The sequence below is a fragment of the Podarcis bocagei genome, assembly GCF_964188305.1.
Source record: "Podarcis bocagei genome assembly, chromosome: 4".
NCBI classification, from domain to species: Eukaryota; Metazoa; Chordata; class Lepidosauria; order Squamata; family Lacertidae; genus Podarcis; species Podarcis bocagei.
Window position 1 is genome coordinate 23,737,994 of NC_138128.1, and position 20,423 is coordinate 23,758,416.

Genomic DNA, 20,423 nt, shown 5'->3' on the forward strand with positions numbered 1-20,423 from the left:
ATTTAAGTAGAGGATCAAGCACCTTCAGTCTAGCATCCACATTTGGTTAGCTAATAGCTATGCCTTCTATTTCATCCAAGTTACAAAGACTTCTATCTTAAGTACAACAACAGAAAAACCTGTGGTGGAGGGTTCTGCGGATGAGACAGCTGCAGACAGATGGCTTATGAGCTTTATGGTTGACGTTGCCAAGATGTTAATTCTGTGAGACCACAACAAATAACACTGAGGGAGGTATTTTAAGGCAGGCATGGTTTTTTGGGTGGTTTCCCCCCCACTTCTTCTTCCATGACGAACATGGATTCCTCCCAAATAAGATATAAGGGTGGGAGTCAAAGGAAGATATGCTTGGCAATGTCAAAGGTGAGAAGAAAGATGCCTGTGAAAAGACGTTCAGATCTGAGGAGTAGGAAGTGGGCGGGCACAGTTTCAATCACAGAAAATCCAATCAGAAATGGTCAAGGCAACAGCTGGAGGTCAAAACGTAAATCTGCAGATATGCCTGCATGAACGCCATACATTTAAAGCACATTATTTCTCCCAGATGGTTAAGGGTGCTGGGAATTGTAGCTCAATGAGGTGGACACTCTCCAGCAGTTAGCAGCTGGACAGGAGACTGAGCAGGCAAACAGGTTATCCTTTGCACGCAAGGGTGGCTTTCCCTCTGAAATTTTGCCTGCATTTGCATCTATACGTATAAATCATCATATGAAAAATCTATGCAAATTTGTGCCATAGGCTTAAGCCCTGAGTTCTTTAAGCAGGGTCCCAGCAGCCTCGCGGAGGTGCAGAGAAGGCAAGCTGCCTATGTCAGAGGTGTAGAACCTCTCGATTTCATCCCTCCCCCCCAAAAAAAAATTGACATCAGGACAAAACAAAAAACAGAAGGATGTGGAGTGTGGGGTGGGGTGTGGGTGTGTGAGTGAGAGAGAGAGAGAGAGACGCATGCCTCTCCAATAACTTTCTAATTTATCTCTACTAACTGTCATACTTCTCGATAAGCTACCCAAGAGCTTCAAATATCTCTTTCTCAGTTTTCAATTACTCAGCACAGAACAACATTGTCCAATCCCTCTACGGCATATGGCTTGGGCTTATTTTAAAATAGTAAACAGAAAGGGGGGGAAATCACACAATTCCTGTGTTATAGAGCTTCCTTCCAGGAGAATTGGTTCCAAGAATGACAGCCACAAATAGAGTGATCCTGAGACACTCCCAAAGTCCAGCTGAGGCACATGGCAATAAGTGTGGGATGATGGGAGAAGGAAAATTGAGGACAGAAAGGAAATCAGCCCCTAACAGCTTAAGCAACACATTTAATCAATCCGTTCTCACTGTTTGCCTTCTCATTATTTTTGTGCCACCCCCTCCTTTTTCTCCCAGGAAGGAAAGAAAAACAGCCCATGGTGGGAACGAATAAGTCTCATGAATTTAGCTTGGCTGTGATTAGTAGCATCCCAGAAGGCTGCACAGACACCATGCAGCACTGGCGGAGGAAGAGGAGTGCGGGGGGAGCGCACCGCCCCCGGCAGCGCGATCCAAGCAGGGTGCCACTGCGGCTGTTTCCCCGCCCACGCTGGGTGCCCCGCCCCCGCAGGCAGCACACCACATGCCAGGATGTGCTCCACGCCCCCAGGACAAGCACCAGCCCTGCACCCGCCTGCTCTCCGCCCCCCAGTGCTGGAGTATGAAGCTCCGCCACTGCCATGCATTGCAGCCAATTGCCAATGGGCACTTGGCATAGTGCGGCACAGTAGTGCAGGCAATCTGCTGCACCTAGTGCTGCTCCCGCATGCTGCTGAGCTCCTAATGTATGTATTTCTGCATCCCTGGGAACCCCCTAAGTACCACTCCTGTGTTTTTGAGTTGCCTAGCTTCACTCCCAGATTGAAAAGCACTTGAGTTTGCTCTTGAAAAGAAATACATGAATCTTAACCAGTGGAACAGTCACTCCCATCTGCAGCCCGATAGTATTCAAAGAGGCTATTAGAAAAGTAAGCTGATTTTTTTTTAAAAAAAATCCAATTTAAACCCCCATAATTGCAGAAGGAGAAGAACATGGATCACAATCTGAAATCCTGGTATTATTCGCCATTGCCGGGTTTTTCATATATTACTTAGCAAATGCTGTGGTTCTTCACAACATTGAATTTATCCAATTCTTTGTAGATTGCTTCACTTTGCACTGGTTCCAGGAAAATGGAATCTGTGATATGAGCTTGCTGAATGCCTCTAGATTATCGCTGCAAGCTGTAACCAGTTTAATGGAGTACTGTGCTGGAAATGTCTTTTAAAACAAAAAACCAAACAAAAAACCCCATCAATTAATGAGAGAGGAAATTGCATTCAAAAATTATTGTTATGAATTTGGGAGAGGGTGGTGGTGGAAGAAGGCTGTATGTGAGCTCCTTCTAACCCCTGGATTCAGCAAGTATAAGCCAGGCTAGCTTCCTGTATTGAGGCGATAGCCTGGGTGATGGGCCATTAAGGGAAACAAAGAAAAGGAACAAGGCAGAAGGATGAGGCAGAGTTTAGAGCCGAGATTCAGTGACAGTGACCCTAGAAGTAAAGAAGCAAGCTGTAGAGAGAGTCAGAGAAATTTTTGAGAGCAATGTCTGATTTCTGTTGGAATCCAGTGCTGTGCTTATGGAGGAGGCAAGACCGTCTTGGGTATAATGCTGGGAACCCCTCCATTGTAGGCTTGGGTTGCATATACAGTGGTACCTCGGGTTACATACGCTTCAGGTTACAGACTCCGCTAACCCAGAAATATTACCTCGCGTTAAGAACTTTGCTTCAGGATGAGAACAGAAATTGTGCTCAGGCGGCACGGTGGCAGCGGGAGGCCCCATTAGCTAAAGTGGTGCTTCAGGTTAAGAATAGTTTCAGGTTAAGAATGGGTCTCTGGAACGAATTAAGTACTTAACCCGAGGTACCACTGTATGTGTAAACAAACCATATATCATAAAGACACCACAGTTTACATGGTGTCCCTTTTCCATGAACCCTGGGTGAGAGCCTTGAACCCCTGGAATCTTGCACAGACTGGGGTTGCAGTGGTGTGCAACATTATTAAAGGGGAGAAAAAATGTTGGCAAAGTTCTCGTGACTGGGGTTCAGGCTATTTGTTTCCCTTTCCTTGCTTTTTTAGGCAGCTGAAGGGAGTTTGTGATGAGTTTCCTTTATTTCACCCTACAAAGTATCTTGCCAGTGGTCTGCACTCGGCAGCCTTCCTTGGTGCCACAGTTTAATTGAAAACCCTGAGCAAGACACATCAGGAGAGACATCTCTTCCCATGAGGAATTTTCAGATCAGGAAGCACAGAGTGGCTGCGAAGTCCTAAAGCGTGGGTAGGCAAACTAAGGCCCAGGGGCCGGATCCGGCCCAATCGCCTTCTAAATCCGGCCCGCAGACGGTCCGGGAATCAGCGTGTTTTTACATGAGTAGAATGTGTCCTTTTATTTAAAATGCATCTCTGGGTTATTTGTGGGGCATAGGAATCCGTTCATTTCCCCCCCAAAATATAGTCCGGCCCCCCACAAGCTCTGAAAAAGTTTGCTGACCCCTGTCCTAAAGAAACGTTTGCAATCATTTACCTATTGATCAGTTGTTTACACAGCTGAAAAGGTTCAAATAGTTTGTACCCCTGATAGAGATTAATTTAGGTTAAACAGTAGCCTAGTTTATCAGATAGATTAGCTCCCCTAATAAGCAAAATAATCATAATACCTACATCAACTATGTCCCATTGACTCATGGAAACCTGATAGTGTGACCTTGTATAGTCAAGATCCAGCTTTGCTGTCGCAGTTCAGATTAAAATGTATTAATCATCAGTGGTTCTTTTGACCCCATGTAGACCCATCTGACTACTGTAATTTGCTCTACGCGGGGCTGCCCGTGAAACTGTCCCAGAATCTCCAGCGAGTGCAGAATGCTGCAGCGAGGCTCCTCAAGGATATTCACCCAGTGCTTTACCAGTTGCACTGGCTCCCGGTGGAGTATCGGGTCAGGTTTAAGGGTCTGGTTTTGACCTTTAAAGCCTCTGTGGCCTAGGGCCCTCGTATTTACGGGACTGCCTCTCCTGGTATGTCCCACAGAGGACCTTAAGATCCATGAATAATCATAGTTTAGAGGTCCCGGGCCCTAAGGAAGTTAGATTATCCTCCACCAGGGCCAGGGCCTTCTCAGTGATGGCTCCGACCTGGTGGAATGCTCTGTCCCATGAGACCAGGGCCCTGCAGGATTTAACTTCCTTCCACAGGGCCTGTAAGACAGAACTATTCCACCAGGCTTTCAATTTGAACTTAGTCTGATCTTTTATTTCCCTTCCTTCCCTCCCCCTCCCCTTTTTATGAAGGTAACCCGCTCTGGGATCCCACAGCTAATTGTCCCCTGGTCTCCTCGCTGGCCCAAATAGGACTAATTTAGCAAGCTAGCCCTGGTGATCATCAAATGTTTATTGGATGGATTTTCCCCCTAAACTGATTTTTTATTTTATTGTTATTCACGTTTTATACTGTATTTTATGCTGTTTTTTTGTAGCACCAATTAAGTGTTTTAAATTTGTTGTTAGCCACCCTGAGCCCAGTTTTCTGAACCGGGAAGGGCGGGGTATAAATAAAAATTAATTATTTATTATCATGGATATAAAACTATGTGGTATAAAAATGGACATCAGCCACATTTGGCAACATTATCAGCTCTGCTTGGAGTTGCATGTTTCTAGTGACATCTCATCACAAGGTTCTGTATTTGCTGAAGTCTGTTCAGAGTATGTGCCATCCACATTATGCAAAATGTGTAGTGTTTTGAATTTTCTTTAATAAATTACAGGTGCAAAGAGTGACAGAATGGGCTCCAGGTTCTTCATGTGACCACAGCAAGCAAGGAGGAGAGTTTTATCTCTTCCTTCCCAGACAAATTCCACACACAAAAACTTCCCAAACCCACAGCTTTAGAGGCAATTCTCATTGGTACCAATTAATAAATCGAACAAATGATCTGGAGACATAGCTGTATGTATGGTACTCAATTTGTGACCCTGTACCCTGTGCTAACCTGATGTTTCTCAAGCCACACCAAATTAATCCATCTACGTTTTGTGTGTGAAGAAAGCACCAACGCCTGATTTAGAAAAATCTCCACCCTGTTAGCTCCTAGCAATCCATTATCTCCAGTATGACCGCCTCTCCCCATATGAACCAACCCAGACCCTCAGATCATCCTCTGAGGCCCTTCTTAGTGTGTCTCCTCAACTAAATAAGATCTTATAGATGTATTGTGCTGCTCTCAACTGTACGGCAGCTTGAGAGGGTTTTCACAGCCTAGAAACATTCTAAATAAACAAACCATATCTCAGTTTTAAAAGCAGTTTGCTATATTGAATGGAAGTGGAAGGTGGGGAAGGCAGTAATTCAAGAAATGCAAACCCAGAGCCCGTTTTATTCATATCCCCAAGATACATTACTTTCAGGAAAACAAGTTGAAATGTTACAGTAAAAAGAAAAAAAAGCTTTGTAAATCTTACCTGATTTTATACAATCTGAAGTTTTGCAAACATCATCTGCGGGGGGGGGGGGAATAAACACATTTATATTGTTATTAAAACCCTTAATAAACTTAAAAAAACCCTCTTAACAACTTGGGACCAGTTTACCTAACAGATCACTTTACCCCATACTTGGCCATTCGACCGCTTCAGTTGGCAGAGTTGGCACTACTGCCAATTCAATTGGCACTTGGGATTGGCAGAATTGGTGCCACATAATACCTGTTTCGCATTTGTAAGAACCTGATTGTTTAGTGTAGCAGCGCCTGCACTTTGGCAACTCGCAGCCTATCGATATCAACCAGACTGTATTATTTTCGGTGCCTGCTGGAGACATTCTAGATTAGACAAGCCTACTTAGATGCTTAGAAATGCTGGTATGAATTTTAATCTGTTTTAGTGTTTTAACTTCTTGTATGTTTAAAAATACTGTTGCATCCCCCCCTCCCCAATTTTATGGTTTTCTCTTCTGGGGGTGCCATGGAGTGCCCGGGACAGGCAGTCAGGTTGTGTATCCACAGCAGTGACCAGAGGAGAAATGACCACTGGGAGGAGCACAGGGAGAAGAAACGCCCTGGTGCTTCTGCATCAGCACAACCAGACGCCTTCATCTGCCCCAGCTGCAACAAAACATGTCTCTCTTGCATCGGTTTCTACAGCCACAGCAAGCACTGCAACCTTCCAACAGTTTGATCTCACCCCCAAAGGCACACTCCTCCACTGTCTCTGGAGACAGACGGACTCTACCTTGGGAGGGCAACTGCCTTCATAGATGGTGATTTAGAAGGCAGTTAATAAACCAATGTCAATAATAATAATAATAATAATAATAATAATAATAATAATAATAATAATTTAATTAACTAACCCCCCCTTCACCATAAGGTCCCAGGACAGGTCACAACAATTTTAAAATAACAATATTTTAACAGTTTATCCATTTGGGACAAGCAATTTACAAGGAACGGGAACGGAAAACATCTTAGGAAAATTTGGCTCGGGTGTCCCAAAGTCTTGGGCTTCATTTTGCTTGGCGTAACCTTGAACATTTCCCAAGTTATGGTAAATTGTTGATTTATTTTTAATTTTTTTTTGTATGAGAAAAAGAGAGAGATGGAAACCTGAATGAATTCTGCTGCTGATTCCATCTGGTCTTGTGGGTTACAAATTGAGATTTGAATAGAAACTGCAAAAGGGGAATCACTTTGACATATGCAGTAGTAAAAGCAGAAATGATAATGTAAGACTGAGCTTTGGTTTTACTAATTGTGTACATTTTTGATGATCGTTTATGGCTTTCACGGGAAGAGCTGCTGTTCTTTTTTTTTTAACAGCTGTGTGCAGGATGGAGAGTTCGGAGTGTTTGGGGTGGACAGGAAAGGTCCATTGGGGTGAGAATGTCCCTGGACATGTTCCTTAGTAGCCAGTGACAAAGTTGCCAGACATGCCTTCTGTTAGGGAAATTACAGCTAAATGGCCATGGGAGGCTAGGAGGTGATTGGAGAAGATGAGTCATCCTTATTCCACTCTCCCTCTATCTATGAGGAAGTGGCAATCGAGGTGTGAGTGGAAAACAACAGAGACCAGGCAGAGCTTCAAAGAATCATATAATGTAAGAGTTGGACGGGCCCCTGAGGGCTCTGCAATCTTGCTCACAGTGGGTGGGCTTGAACCACCAACCTTCTAGTTAACTGCATCACTGGGGAATGCTTTTGTGTGAGTAACAGAAAAAAAAGAGAGAGAGGCAAGGACATCCCATGCTCTGGGACATACTGTTTGTGTGTATTGTCTCTCTATGATGATCTGATATTGGGCAATGAGTTTTCCTGATGGAATGCATAAAGAGAGGGCCACCATCTATTATCAACTCGTATATTTACAAATATACAAATACAACATGAATACTCGTCACAATCTGGCATAAGCCTCCAGTGACTCCTTCCGAAGGAAGCTTATCAGTGCTTGGAAAAATAGGACAAGCATGTAAGTTAGCAAATTCGTTTTCTACAATGCTGTCCAGGGTTGTAAAGACTGCAGAGAGAATAATTGGGTGCACTCTTCCCACCTTAGATTAAATCTATGCTGTCAGGTGCCATAAGAAAGCGGCAGAGATAGCGCGGGATAGTACGCACCCCGGAAATGATCTCTTTCAGCCTCTGCCTTCTGGAAGAAGGTATAGGGTTATAAAGGCCAGGACTAGCTGCCTGAGAAACAGTTTCTACGCAAATGCAATTCTGGTTCTAAATGCAGCATAAGGGGTCTCTATAGTGTAGTGTATTTTAAAATGGGGTTTCAGAGTTGTTAGGGGTTTTTGAATGTTTTGTGTAGTTTTTCAATTTCATTGTTCTGCATGACAATAAAGATATCGTATATATATATATATATATACCTTTTAGGCTGATCACGGGCTCCTGAAACGATCTCGGAGAAGCCAGTCCCAAACAAAGGTCTGTCGAACCGTTTTAGGCATATAGTTATTACACTAAAAGCACAACACAGCTTTTTAAAGTCAACTTGCTTCCCCCAAAAAGGGCATTGGCTCCTTATCATAGAATCATAGAATCATAGAGTTGGAAGAGACCACAAGGGCCATCGAGTCCAACCCCCTGCCAAGCAGGAAACACCATCAGAGCACTCCTGACATATGGTTGTCAAGCCTCTGCTTAAAGACCTCCAAAGTAGGAGACTCCACCACACTCCTTGGCAGCAAATTCCACTGTCAAACAGCTCTTACTGTCAGGAAGTTCTTCCTAATGTTTAGGTGGAATCTTCTTTCTTGTAGTTTGGATCCATTGCTCCGTGTCCGCTTCTCTGGAGCAGCAGAAAACAACCTTTCTCCCTCCTCTATGTGACATCCTTTTATATATTTGAACATGGCTATCATATCACCCCTTAACCTCCTCTTCTCCAGGCTAAACATGCCCAGCTCCTTTAGCCGTTCCTCATAAGGCATCGTTTCCAGGCCTTTGACCATTTTGGTTGCCCTCCTCTGGACACGTTCCAGTTTGTCAGTGTCCTTCTTGAACTGTGGTGCCCAGAACTGGACACAGTACTCCAGGTGAGGTCTGACCAGAGCAGAATACAGTGGCACTATTACTTCCCTTGATCTAGATGCTATACTCCTATTGATGCAGCCCAGAATTGCATTGGCTTTTTTAGCTGCCGCGTCACACTGTTGGCTCATGTCAAGTTTGTGGTCAACTAAGACTCCTAGATCCTTTTCACATGTACTGCTCTCAATCCTTCTAAATACAGAAGCTAAAACATCCAGCAACATCCCAGCTAACAAGTTCAGATGTGCTTAAAAGCATCTTACCAGGGTATTTTAATCAACCCCTTTTCAAGGTGATGAAATTTTGTGTTTTTTCCTCCCCCCCCCTGAACTTCAGGTTCTTAAAAGAACTTTTGCCACAAAAGTAGTAGCTTGATTCACTTCTACTCACCATCATAGGTTGCATACAGAATGATCATGGTGATAGCTATGATAGCAAGGAGAGCAACGACAACAGCAAGCCCAATTTCCAGTGGACTCCATCGCAGTTTTTTCTTTTCTTTTGCAAGGTTCATTTCAGTTATATCCATCTGACTTTCTGACTTGCCCATAACCTAGAGTCTGGGACGAAGAAAGAGAACAAAGAGCAGTGACTGAAATGCTTAAAGCATGGAAACTTCCAAGTTCCTTTTACCTAAGACCCCTTTTTTGTTCCAGTAGGGAAGAGGAAGTATTGGTGTTTTTTTAAAGAAGAAAAGTTAAAATACATCTGTTAGTCATGACGGCAAAAAAAAAATGACAGTCCAATTGACATTTTGCCACTTACAATCCACAGAACAATGTCGTCCTTACACACACGAAGAACAGCTAAAAATGGGAATGGGAACAAAGGAACACTTGGTTTTATTGCTAACATATCTACTTTAATTGCACTCCTCTGCCACAAGAGTTCACAGGCAAGCGAAATGCAGCCCCTACTCATTGAATAAAAATTAACCTAACCTTTCAATCTTTGATCCTTTGCCAATGATCAAAAGTGTTCCATTTTGCCTCTCTGGCATTTTTCAAGTCATTTCAACAATTAATGACTGAAGAATTTATGACTCCTAAAGTAGCTGAGGGAGGGAACATCTTCTTCCCTCTGAACTCAAGTCTGGCAAATGGCATTGTATGGGTGGGTGGGAGCGAACTTCCAACACTGCAGGGCCAGCAGCATGCCCTCCCAGTGTCCCGATTTTCCAGGGACAGTCCTGGAATTATGAAACCATCCCGGCTTCTGATTTAATCCTAGAATGTTCCCATTTCCCCTGCCGGTGTTGCTGGGAGGAGGCCGAACTAGCGCTTGCCCTGAGTGGCAGTTGTCTCTCCATGGTTGTTGCTGCTGGCCTCCTCCCTTTGGGCAGCTCACAGCGGCTGCTGGAGAGTGGACAAGGAGGAGGATAGGCTGCAGCCACTGCGACCCAGCTCCGTGTGACGCACTGGCTCTGAGGGGCAAGGAAAGTGCAGAGCCACCCTGGCCAGGGAAGAAAACGGGAGCAGAGCAGAGCAGGGCACAAGGAGACTTGATTTTTTGTATTTAAAATTGCTTTGTGCGTCTGCATCTAATCTTGCCCATTTCCAACATTTTGTGATGGCCTGGGATTTGGGCTCGGACTTGGAACCAGAGGAGTCTCAGTCTGCACCTGATCCTTTGCCTCAGGCATCACCTGAACCAAGTCTGGGGCCTGATCCTGAAGAGTCCCAGTCTGCACAGGTTCCCCTGCAACAAGCACCAGCTGGGCTGAGTCAGGGGCCTAAGCCTGCCCTGGCTCCAGATGCGGGGATTACCTCGTTTCCTTCAGCTGGGCCATCACTTACAGCTGCTCCACTACCGGTTTGGTCAGGGGAGGCTGAGGCGGCCTCTGGGTCTAGTAACCCATTGACATCTCCCAAACTACAGAGACTAAGGTCTGAGAGAAGGAGAGACCTGAGTACTCGCAGGAGGAGTGCTCACCTCTGGGTGAAACAGGGAGGTGAGTCACCGGGGATCAGGACCGGCTGTTACCCCGACAAAGATAAAAGGCTGTCGGACCCTGCCCCAAGTTGTGGGAGCAACATTGCTGTATGCTAGATCCTGCCTGAGATCCTGTACCTGTCCTTGCCTGGTGTCCTGCCTTGGCCCTGTCAGACTGACTCCCAGCAGAACCTTCGGATTCTGGACCGGTCCTGGACTGCATTTCACAGGTTACCCCCGGGCCCAGCACACATTTATTTATTGGTGTGTGTTTTACTTTTTGTAACTCTACCAAAGAATTATAAGATAAAATTGGGACTGAGGGGTTTTCTCAGGATGGTGGAAGGTGTGCGTGATGTGTCCCAGTGGTGAAGTGGTAAATGGTGGAGACCACCTCCCCCTCCTGAACCTTCCAGAGAAGAGGAAAACAGTATAGATTTACAGGAGTGGTTTGAGGAAGGTCATGGCTCAGAGGCAGACAAAGAGCAGAGTTGGGAAATAATTGGAAAGGAAGTGAGGGAAGCAGAGCCTGAGCCATCTGAGTCTGACACGTTATCACTAGAAAGCATTCCAGTCCCCTCTTCTCACAGAATCTGGCGGGCATTGAAAGTAGGAGAGCAAAGGGCTTGTAGGCAAATGGCCCTGAGCGGCCACTGTAAGGTGGATGGTGTTGGTGATTTACTCAGAGCAACACCATTACTCCAAGAGGCAGCATTTCTCAGCCTCTCTCCGTGAATATTGAATAAAATACATTGGTAAGAGCTTCTTTGTCTGTCTGTTCCTGGCCACCTGCCCTGGGGGGGGGGGTCAGATTTCCTGACGCCTGACAGTGTGCAAAAATGGGGGGGTCAAGGAGGGTCAGTTGATGAGTGAATTCATTTCAGGAATGTTGGAGGGTATGCAGCAGAGAACCCCCAAATCTGCTGTCATATGCCCTTCATTCTACACGTTGCTAAAGCAATGCCTCCACTGATGCCATCACAAAAAGACAGGCTTCACTGGGGCGATGTGCACTCATGAGGAAGAATGACTAGTCAGGCTTCCTACGATGCAATGGCCTCACAGCAGATCCATCTGAATATGTAGAACAGACAACACTCCAGTGCTGCTTGTTATTGTTGAGGTCAGTTGCATTGTAAACTTTTGAATGGACAAAGCAATAAATGCATCTATATTATATATGAGTTTAGGGTGGGGGGAAATAGGCTGTACGCAGAGAACCTCCTAAACCCCCGGATCTAGCAAGTGTTACAATATAAGCTTCCTGTTGCTACTAACATGAGTTTGACCAAGCAGCAGGAGGCAGTGGAAGACAAGAGTGCCTGGCGTGCTCTGGTCCATGAGGCCACGAAGAGTCGGATACGACTAAACGACTAAACAACAACAAAGCTTCCTGTTGAGGTGATCGCCTGGGTGATGAGCCATTAAGGGAACAAAGGAAGTGGATCTGTGGGAAATGGCAAATGGGAGGGTTGCCTGATACAGTGGTACCTCAGGTTACAAACGCTTCAGGTTACAGACTCCGCTAACTCGGAAGTAGTACCTCAGGTTAAGAACTTTACTTCAGGATGAGAACAGAAATCGCATGGCGGCAGCATGGCGGCGGGAGGCCCCATTAGCTAAAGGGGTACCTCAGGTTAAGAACAGTTTCAGGTTAAGAACGGACCTCCAGAACAAATTAAGTTCTTAACCAGAGGTACCACTGTAGTTAGAAAAAGGCAAAGGCAAAAATTGAGAGTTGTAGTGAGGTGCGCCAGAAGATATGCAGCAAATTGGAGAGAGAACATTGTTTGATTTCTGTTTGACTCCAAAGCTGTGGCTATGGGTGAAATAAGCCCCTCTTGGGGTGATAATGCTGTGAACCCCTCCATGCTCAGGTTGTCTATATGTGTAAATAAAAAATATATCATAAAGACACCACAGTCTTCACTGTGCCCTCATTCCCAAAGGAAACATGAACTTGCGGTAACCGCCTAGAACCCCTGAAATCTCGTAGCACTTGGAGATTGGGGTGGTGTGCAACACTACACACACACACACACACACACACAAGCACACTGAAAATGATGAATGTGCGAAAAATAAGGGAGAATAAAATTAAAAGCAATAAAACCGGTATCAAAAACATCACTTCAAAATCAGGAGAAGCTGAATACAGCAAGAACTGCACCGTCCAGCACTACCCCAAGGTAAATCCTGTTGAATTCAGTGGGGTAAGTGGGACTATGATTGCTTGGAAGAAACAGAAAAGATCTCTGAGCTTCTCATGGTGCTCAGCTGGGTATGTTTCCCCCCTTTGGATTTTGTATTTATCCAAAATAAGCTGCAGAGGCTGCAGTCTTGAGTGAAGGGCCCACTGATAACTGAGGAGAGCGGGGAGAGAAGAGGGAGATTAATGCCGGGCAAGTTTTTGTTGGTTGGTTTGTTGCCAGAGGCATTCAAAATCACTCCTCCACTCCCAAACTGCTTTTTTTTTCCATGTGAGGGAAAACATAAGGACTCTCGTATCATTTTCTGCTCATCTCATTGCTGCCCCTGCCATTATCCTAACGTACCTAACGTTTCTGAAAAAACATCATTTCATGCACCGGTTCAGCCCACCCAATAGCGCCTCCCGCTTTTCCTCTCTTCACAACTTGTCCATGCCCTGACTGCTGCTTTAATGTTGCATGGCAGCATTTAAAAGCTGGCATTTCTTTTTAACCGTACAGTGATTTTTATGAGCCTTTTTATTGTGTGTGAAATATTCCAGCCACATGAATGGCTCACGAAAGCTCACATGTTGAAAATATAATAATTGCCGGCGCTCTGAGGGGTCCCGATGAGCGACAGTGACTTTCGGAGATCTGTGCATTGGTTCCCATTCTGTGAAAGCAGGAGGGGGGAGTGCAGTTGAGCAGCGATACATCACTGGCCTCCCAATAACAGCATCTCTGCTGCTCACTGAGATGGTGTGGGGATGGGATAGGGCAGGGGTGAGGGTGAGTGGAGGCTGCCCTGGCAGAGCCAATCAGATTCTCCCTCCACTGTGCCTGCACAGACCCAGTCTCACCACTCCCATACCCTGCCCCATCCCAGTAAATGATAATTCTGCCACTGTGTCAGAGTCCTGCCTGTCACCACCCTTGCCAGACTGTCTTCTACTGGGCATGAGGAATTTTTTTATCTTAGGCCCGATATTGTTCAGTGTGATCTAGTCACATGAATTCAGCCTCAATTATTCCAGGACCAAAACGACCTCGTTACGCATGGTAAATGTATCTTTATGCACATGAGCAGTGAGGACCATTCTTCTAAAATTTCGCAGTCTGAAGTAAAGTACTGTCTTGTGACCCCTTCAGGGAAGTGTATAACTTAGTTAAGTCTACAGAATTCTCATAAACAGCATTCATTTAGTGCAGCCGCTGTTTAGCTAAGGAACTTGGATGAATCAGAAGAGGTGAATCCAATGAAGTCATCCCATCAGCACAATGCAACTCCTTCTCCTCTCTGCATGTATCCCCTGCACCCCCTCAGATCTGCTCCAGAGAGTTGGACAGGGGAGAGGGCACTAGAGGCATGTGGGGAGAAGAAGAGAAGTCCCATTACACAGGTAGAAATCCATGAGCTTACAGGATGACTTTATTAGACACCCCCCCCCATTAATTGGTGATAGGAAGCAGGAATGTGATGGGATTCTAAATGCCCAGATTCTAGTGACCACATAATATCTAAGAAGGTGAATTGGAACATACAGTATCTGAGTCAAAGTTGGGTCACCCTAATTTGCAATGTATGGATAATCATAGCAACCTGCTTTACAGCAGTTGCTGTCAAGGATTACTGAATGTATGTGAAGCACTTTGCACACCCCAAACAACTGCCTAAATCAGCCTTCTCTATGCTGGTGCCCTCTTAGTTTTGGGCTGCAGATCCAATCATTGCTGACCGCTGGCTGGAGCTGATGGTGATTGTGGTCCAATATGTCTGGAAGGCACCAGGTTGGAGGAAGCTGACATAAATTCAAAGTGTGATGGGTAAATTATCTAATCCCATAACCTCAGATAAGTTTGCCATCAAGGCATATGTGGGGATCATTTACAAGATCAGTGACAATTCAGTTTTTAAAAGGTAGCCCATGTGGTTAGAAGGAAGAAACACCTTTTACATTTTCTTATTTATCGATTATGATAAGCCATAACAATAGAATTGCTTCAAAAGGTAATCAAGTGTGCCCTTGAATCTTAACCTAACAGATCAGATGTTCACTTTTAAAATCTCTTCACTGACAAAGTAGCTGAAACTTTAGGCAACTGATCTCCCAGTTAAAGCATGAAGATTTAAGGCTTAAAATGGTTCTTGTGTATGCATACTCACCTGGGAGTAAGCCCCACTGAACTCAAGAACTCGTAAATCTGAGAACACATGTATAGGATTGCGTTGCAAGATGGCCAAACCAGTCCTTATCATACGCCAGTCAAGCAGAAACTTTGTAGGTTCATGAAGTCAAAATTAGAAAATGCCTCAGCTTCTTAGTTTGGTGAGTGCTTTAATGTTCCTAAATTGCAATTTATTAGCACACCAAGAATCACCTGCTTTGACATGCAAATGTGCTTTGTGAAGACAGCATAACTTCCCCAAGGGAGATAGTCTTTATTATACTGCTGCTGGAGTGTTTCCATTATTTAAAGGCATCCCACTGATTTGTTCTTACCTGCAGCTTTTTAAGAAAACAAGCGAACACTATAGGCCACCTAGCAAAGGTCTATTTATGTGATCATTCATTTATACCACCAAGACCTGGGCATAATTAAAGCAGACAGGAGCTTAGGTATTAGAGTTCTGTTCTATTTCTCCTAGGGCTTCAATGATCCTCCCCCAGTTGCCCTCGAAAGTGTAGACAAAACAGGCAGCTGCAATTATTATGTTTGGCAGCAATGGAAATTAACAATCTGAGCTTCAGTTTTCATTTTCAGTCCACCTGCTTCAATCTGACTTCTTGGAGCGGCCTACATGTTCTTCTTTGAAATATGCCAGACCAGGTGATATGGACTTGCGAGGGGGTGGGGGACAACACTATTCCTTTTGGTTAATTGGTTTAGAAATGCATTTCCTTAGCAATGGATGATTCCAAACACTGCATTGGCAGTTGAGGCTGAAGTTGGCTCCTGCTTCCTAGTTCCTTACTCAGTCCAGGTGCCTTGTGGGATATCTTTTTTTTGGGGGGGGGGGGAGGCTAAGGAGTTAACCCTATACAAATCTGGGATGGAGTCCTTAAGATGGTTGGATGACACCTTGTACGCCTCCTTCTGGCAACTCCTGTAGCTAAGATGGTACCAAACGTATTGCTCTACTTTCCTTTGGAACACATCAGTGGAGCCTTGTTGTCTGGGCAGCCCAGGACCTCCATATATGTTAGCTTGCTCCCTTAGAAGGTCACTTGGGTGCTGCTAACACAGCAATTTGATTTCACTCACGGAGGTGTACTCCATTGTCTCTTGAGGCAGATGGATGCCAACAAACTCAGTCAAGGCATGTGGAACCAGCCAGAAGAAAGCACAGTGGTCCCTTGGTTTTCAAACACCTTGATACTCAAACAACCTGGAACCCAAACACTGCAAACCCGGAAGTAAGTGTTCCGGTTTGTGAATTTTTTTCGGAAGCTGAACGGGCTACATTTTTAGTATTATGCTTCCGATTTGAGTGCTACACTTCTGTTTTGAGTGTTATGCTGAGGTCTGTCTGTTTTTGCTATTTATTTTGTGTTTTTATTTTTGCGGCTCTTTTTGTTTTGTTTTTCTGACTATGTGGAACCCAGTTCAGCTACTGATTGATTGATTGATTGTGTGACTGCAGTACATTGTTTATTGCTTTCATTTTATGGCTCAGTGGCCTCATTAGATAGTAAAATTCATGTTAAATGGCTGTTTTAGGGGTTGTTTTTAAAAGTCTGGAATGGATGAATCCATTTCGCATTACTGTCTAAGGGAAAGAGCGCCTTGGTTTTGGAACACTTTGGTTTTGGAACAGACTTCCGAAACGGATTAAGTTTGAGAACCAAGGTACCACTGTATGTGCTTCTCTGCTCCCTATTGTTGTTTAGTCATCCCTGCCAGCAGGACACTCTCCATTATAAGATGCCAAGAATCATGTCTGGCTGCAAGTGGGAAGCAATTGCAGCCTCGTGTTTATTACCCAAATAAGCCATTTACAATGTTTCTGCATACATAAAACTTATTTCAAGTTTCAAGCTTAGGTCAAACATTTAAAGGTAGCATAAACTGTGTAATATGCTTCTGGGAAAATCCCATTTGTTTGAATAGCTTGTGTATACAAAAATGTACCTGGGGTGTGCATTCATACATTTCAGAGTTTATGAAAATGCATTTATTCTGGCCACATATTGACATGTATTGAAGACATACATAGCAGATACGTGTGTGGGTTTCATTTCAGAGAAAACGTTTTTGCAGGAAAGTGGTGTCTCAATGTGAAATTGACATGAAATTGGCATACAATGGTATCTAACCAAAACGGAAACTTTCTAAGACAATTAAGGTCATGGCATGAATTGTTACAAAAAAAGTTGAAAAAAACTCCTTCCATTGAGAAAGGGTATGGCTACTGGGAGAGTTGAAATGGTGACAGATTCAGATTGCAGTCCTTGGTCATCAATTGACTTGTCAAACAGGAATCTAAGGTGGTTCTCACCTTTCAATTTAAATGCATGGAAGCAAGTCTTCCTGCATCTAAGGTGCAAACATTGACTGAATGTAACAACTTCTGAGAGAAGACCTGTGAACTGTGACACCTTAGGAGACACAATTAGTTTGGAGTGTTCTCATTCAGCAAATACATTGGTATCTGAAAATAAGAGGCATTTCTGGTTTGGTTTCCTGGTGTTACTCATAAATGGGGGGGGGGGGATGATGATTTAGTAAAACAGGCCAGCGACTTTCTGAAATAAAACACCATCCCTTGATAGAAAGTTATGTGGCAACTTTTCAAAGAAGCAAAGATAATTGCATACACCTACAGTTCCCATAGAGTTTGCTAGAGGACATATTTGAATTTGTTACTGATAAAAACAGATAATGCATTCACAGCAACACTTCCCTGTTCCTGGATTTCAGATTTTATTCATTTCAGCGTTCTCCTGAAAGCTTATCTGCAGAGTGAACCACTAACAAGACTGGGTAAAAAGATGTCAAGACTTCTGGGGGCCAATTACTACTGTTTCAGTAACATCTTCCATGCATTCAAATATGATACCCAACAAGAACAATATAAATGGCAAGGCAATAAATTGCAAAAATGAGAAAGAGAGCGAGAGGTTTCTTGGTGGGGAAATTAAAACATCAGCTTGTGGGGTTCTGCCAGGGCAAATTTAAACATCAAGGGTAAGGGAGATGGATAAAGTATTCTAAACACACACTAGTAAATTCTGGTGATCAGATATTTCAGGAACCACAACAATCTATTGTTCTCTTTGTAAATAGCTGTGTGACTGAGCACGTTTCATATTTCCTTAAAAGCCACAGTAAAGGTTGCAATTGTAATTCTATAAAATGCTTCAAAGAATAGGATTCAAGTGATGCAACAAGCAGTCAAATGTTTGTGGGTGGGGGAAGATTTGAAAAAGTTATGTTAAACAGCCCATATGTTGTTGCTGTTATAAAAAGATTTAGTACTGAGTTAATGAAGCAATTTTTAAAAAATTAGTAATGCTTATTTTCTAAGTAGTACATGATTGCTTTTAAAAATTGGCAACGGTTAAACATTTATAATAAAAGTATGAAAAACAAAGTTTCATTATTGATGAAGAGTAACTTCATGATTATAAATAATTCCAGGATCTGCCGCTGGTTCAGATTCTTATGTCACACTTACAGGACAGTGCCTGTTGATTCTAGGTTAACCAAGAATCTATCAGCTTGGCGTTCTGCACTAGATATCAGCACGACATATGAGAAGTTCCACTTTGCACATAAAATAGCCACTGGAATTGTATGTGTAAATCTAACCTTTTGCTGCATTTTAACCAAACTTGAGTTTAACCGAACCCACACAAGCCTGCTTCGGAAAAGAAGTGAATATGTACTTTTACTCCTATGAGCAACTGCACAGCAAGGTGAGAGAGCTCATCCTGCTCTCTGGGACAAACAGAGCAATCACACTCTTCCAAAACTCTCCCAACAACTTGGAGCCTTAGGACAATAGAGGCTGGACAGCCAAAGTTTCATGCTTACAGAAATATAACAATGTACAAAGCAAACAGTGCTGTTCTCTCCCCGCATAGAGCGTTTTAGAGCTTATTTTAACTGGCTCTGAAACAATGAAGTTTAAAACGTGTACACTGCAGTTAATTTACTGATGCTGTTGGAAAAATGTAAAAAAGAAGGATGTATCAATGAAATGAAAGCCTTAAATTTAGTTCTCTGCTTGCTCTTAAGGCTCGGGATGAAACGCACGCTATTAAAAATACACGAAAACCAAGTTTGGAAGGTAGGCTAGATGCTATGAGTCTACCTCTGAGGCAACATGCATGCTGAAGTTAATCAGAATCAGGTCGCTACTAAACAGCCGGAGGAAAACATGGGGTGCTTTGAGAAGCTACCTAAGTTGGCGGAAACAATGCCTTTTATCTGCACCCTCCCAAAAGAGAGAAACGCAGAGGCTCCAGTGTGCTAAGAAGAGACCCCTTTTCTGCTCTCAAATCCCAGAGGGCGTGGGGGGGCTGATTGTGACTGCAAAGATGCAGCCCACGGAGAAAGGGGGGTTATATGGGGCACTCAACACATGCTCAGAGGTACCCTTCTCCATTCTTGGCACTGCACAGTGATGAAAGGGCTGAGATTGGCTCGAATGAAGCCCAATACCTGCCCGGCTCTTCTCCTGCTTTCCCTCCTCTGCAGAGAAGCTGCGCTCAGATTTACTGGAGAAGTGATGCCCCGCTCTTCATGCTGGGACTGCCCTCCTTCCCATCCCTCTCTACCCCCTCGCCTTTCTCTAGTCAGGATCCCGCTTCTGGGTTTCACCATCTGTACCCACCCACTCCCCTGTTCCACGGCTCGCCAACTCTACCTCTCCGGTCTCTCTAGACTTACCGAGCTGTTCCTGGGAGAAGTTCGGGGCTGATGTAAATAGACACATCACCGACCGATGGAGAGAAGAAAGCGCAAGCGGAGGGGGGAAGAGAGAGAGAGGCGCCGCCGTGGGAAGACCCAGGAAGGAGGAGGAGGAGGAGGAAGAGAAGAAGTCAGCCGGCAGGAGCCTCCAGGGAAGCGGCGGCGCTCAGGTCCGCGAGACGGGATGGAGGGGCGGAGAGGGGGCGGCGGCAGGCGCTGCGCTCCCGGCGCTCCCCCTGGACTCAGGCGGCGGGTCGTGCGAAGAGCCACCCAGGCATTGCCAAGGCAGCCGAGGCAGCCGCGGATCAGAGAGAGAGAGAGAGAGGAGAGAGTGGGTTTTACTCTTCCCTTGCAGGAGAGGGGGGGGGGGGCAGGCAGGGGCGAGCTGCGCTGGCTGGTTGCGATCCAGCCTCTCCGCTGTTCCTGGGGACTTTCAAAAGGTCTTGCCTCTTATCCCGATTTCTAAGCAGAGACTGGGCTGGGGGCAGGAAAAACGCACAACTCCTCCTCCTCCTCCTCCTCTCTCTCCCTCTCCCTCTGTCTTTGGGGAAACCCAGATGAGGCCGGGAGGGAAGCTTTGTTTCCTATCCCCACAAGATTAGTCAGGCCCTCCAAGAAAAAGAGGGACCCAACGGGTCATAGAAACCAACTCCTAGGAGCCAAGAGGTCTTCACCCCACTCCCATAAAATATATGAGCGGGTTGCACCCCCCCCCCAGTTGATAGGCATTGCCATGCACCACATCATGTGATCGATTATGTAGGGTAGAGCATACCTGTA

At 44.8% G+C, this 20,423-nt stretch overlaps 1 protein-coding gene across 2 annotated transcripts in view; it reads right to left on the reverse strand.

Moving 5' to 3' along the window:
- MME (membrane metalloendopeptidase) overlaps nt 1-19,881 on the reverse strand; it is a 75,519-nt gene extending 55,638 nt beyond the window's left edge. The window contains exons 1-3 of one of the 2 annotated variants that reach the window (XM_081190194.1): nt 19,623-19,881; nt 8,995-9,164; nt 5,531-5,566 (exon numbers count right to left, since the gene is read on the reverse strand). In XM_081190194.1, the coding sequence (XP_081046320.1) occupies nt 5,531-5,566; nt 8,995-9,154 (196 nt within the window). In that variant the 5' untranslated portion in view covers nt 9,155-9,164; nt 19,623-19,881. Of the gene's footprint in view, nt 1-5,530; nt 5,567-8,994; nt 9,165-9,369; nt 9,469-19,622 lie in introns of those variants that run through there. The other variant, XM_081190193.1, reaches the window with a different exon arrangement.
- Between the last annotated feature and the right edge of the window lie 542 nt (nt 19,882-20,423).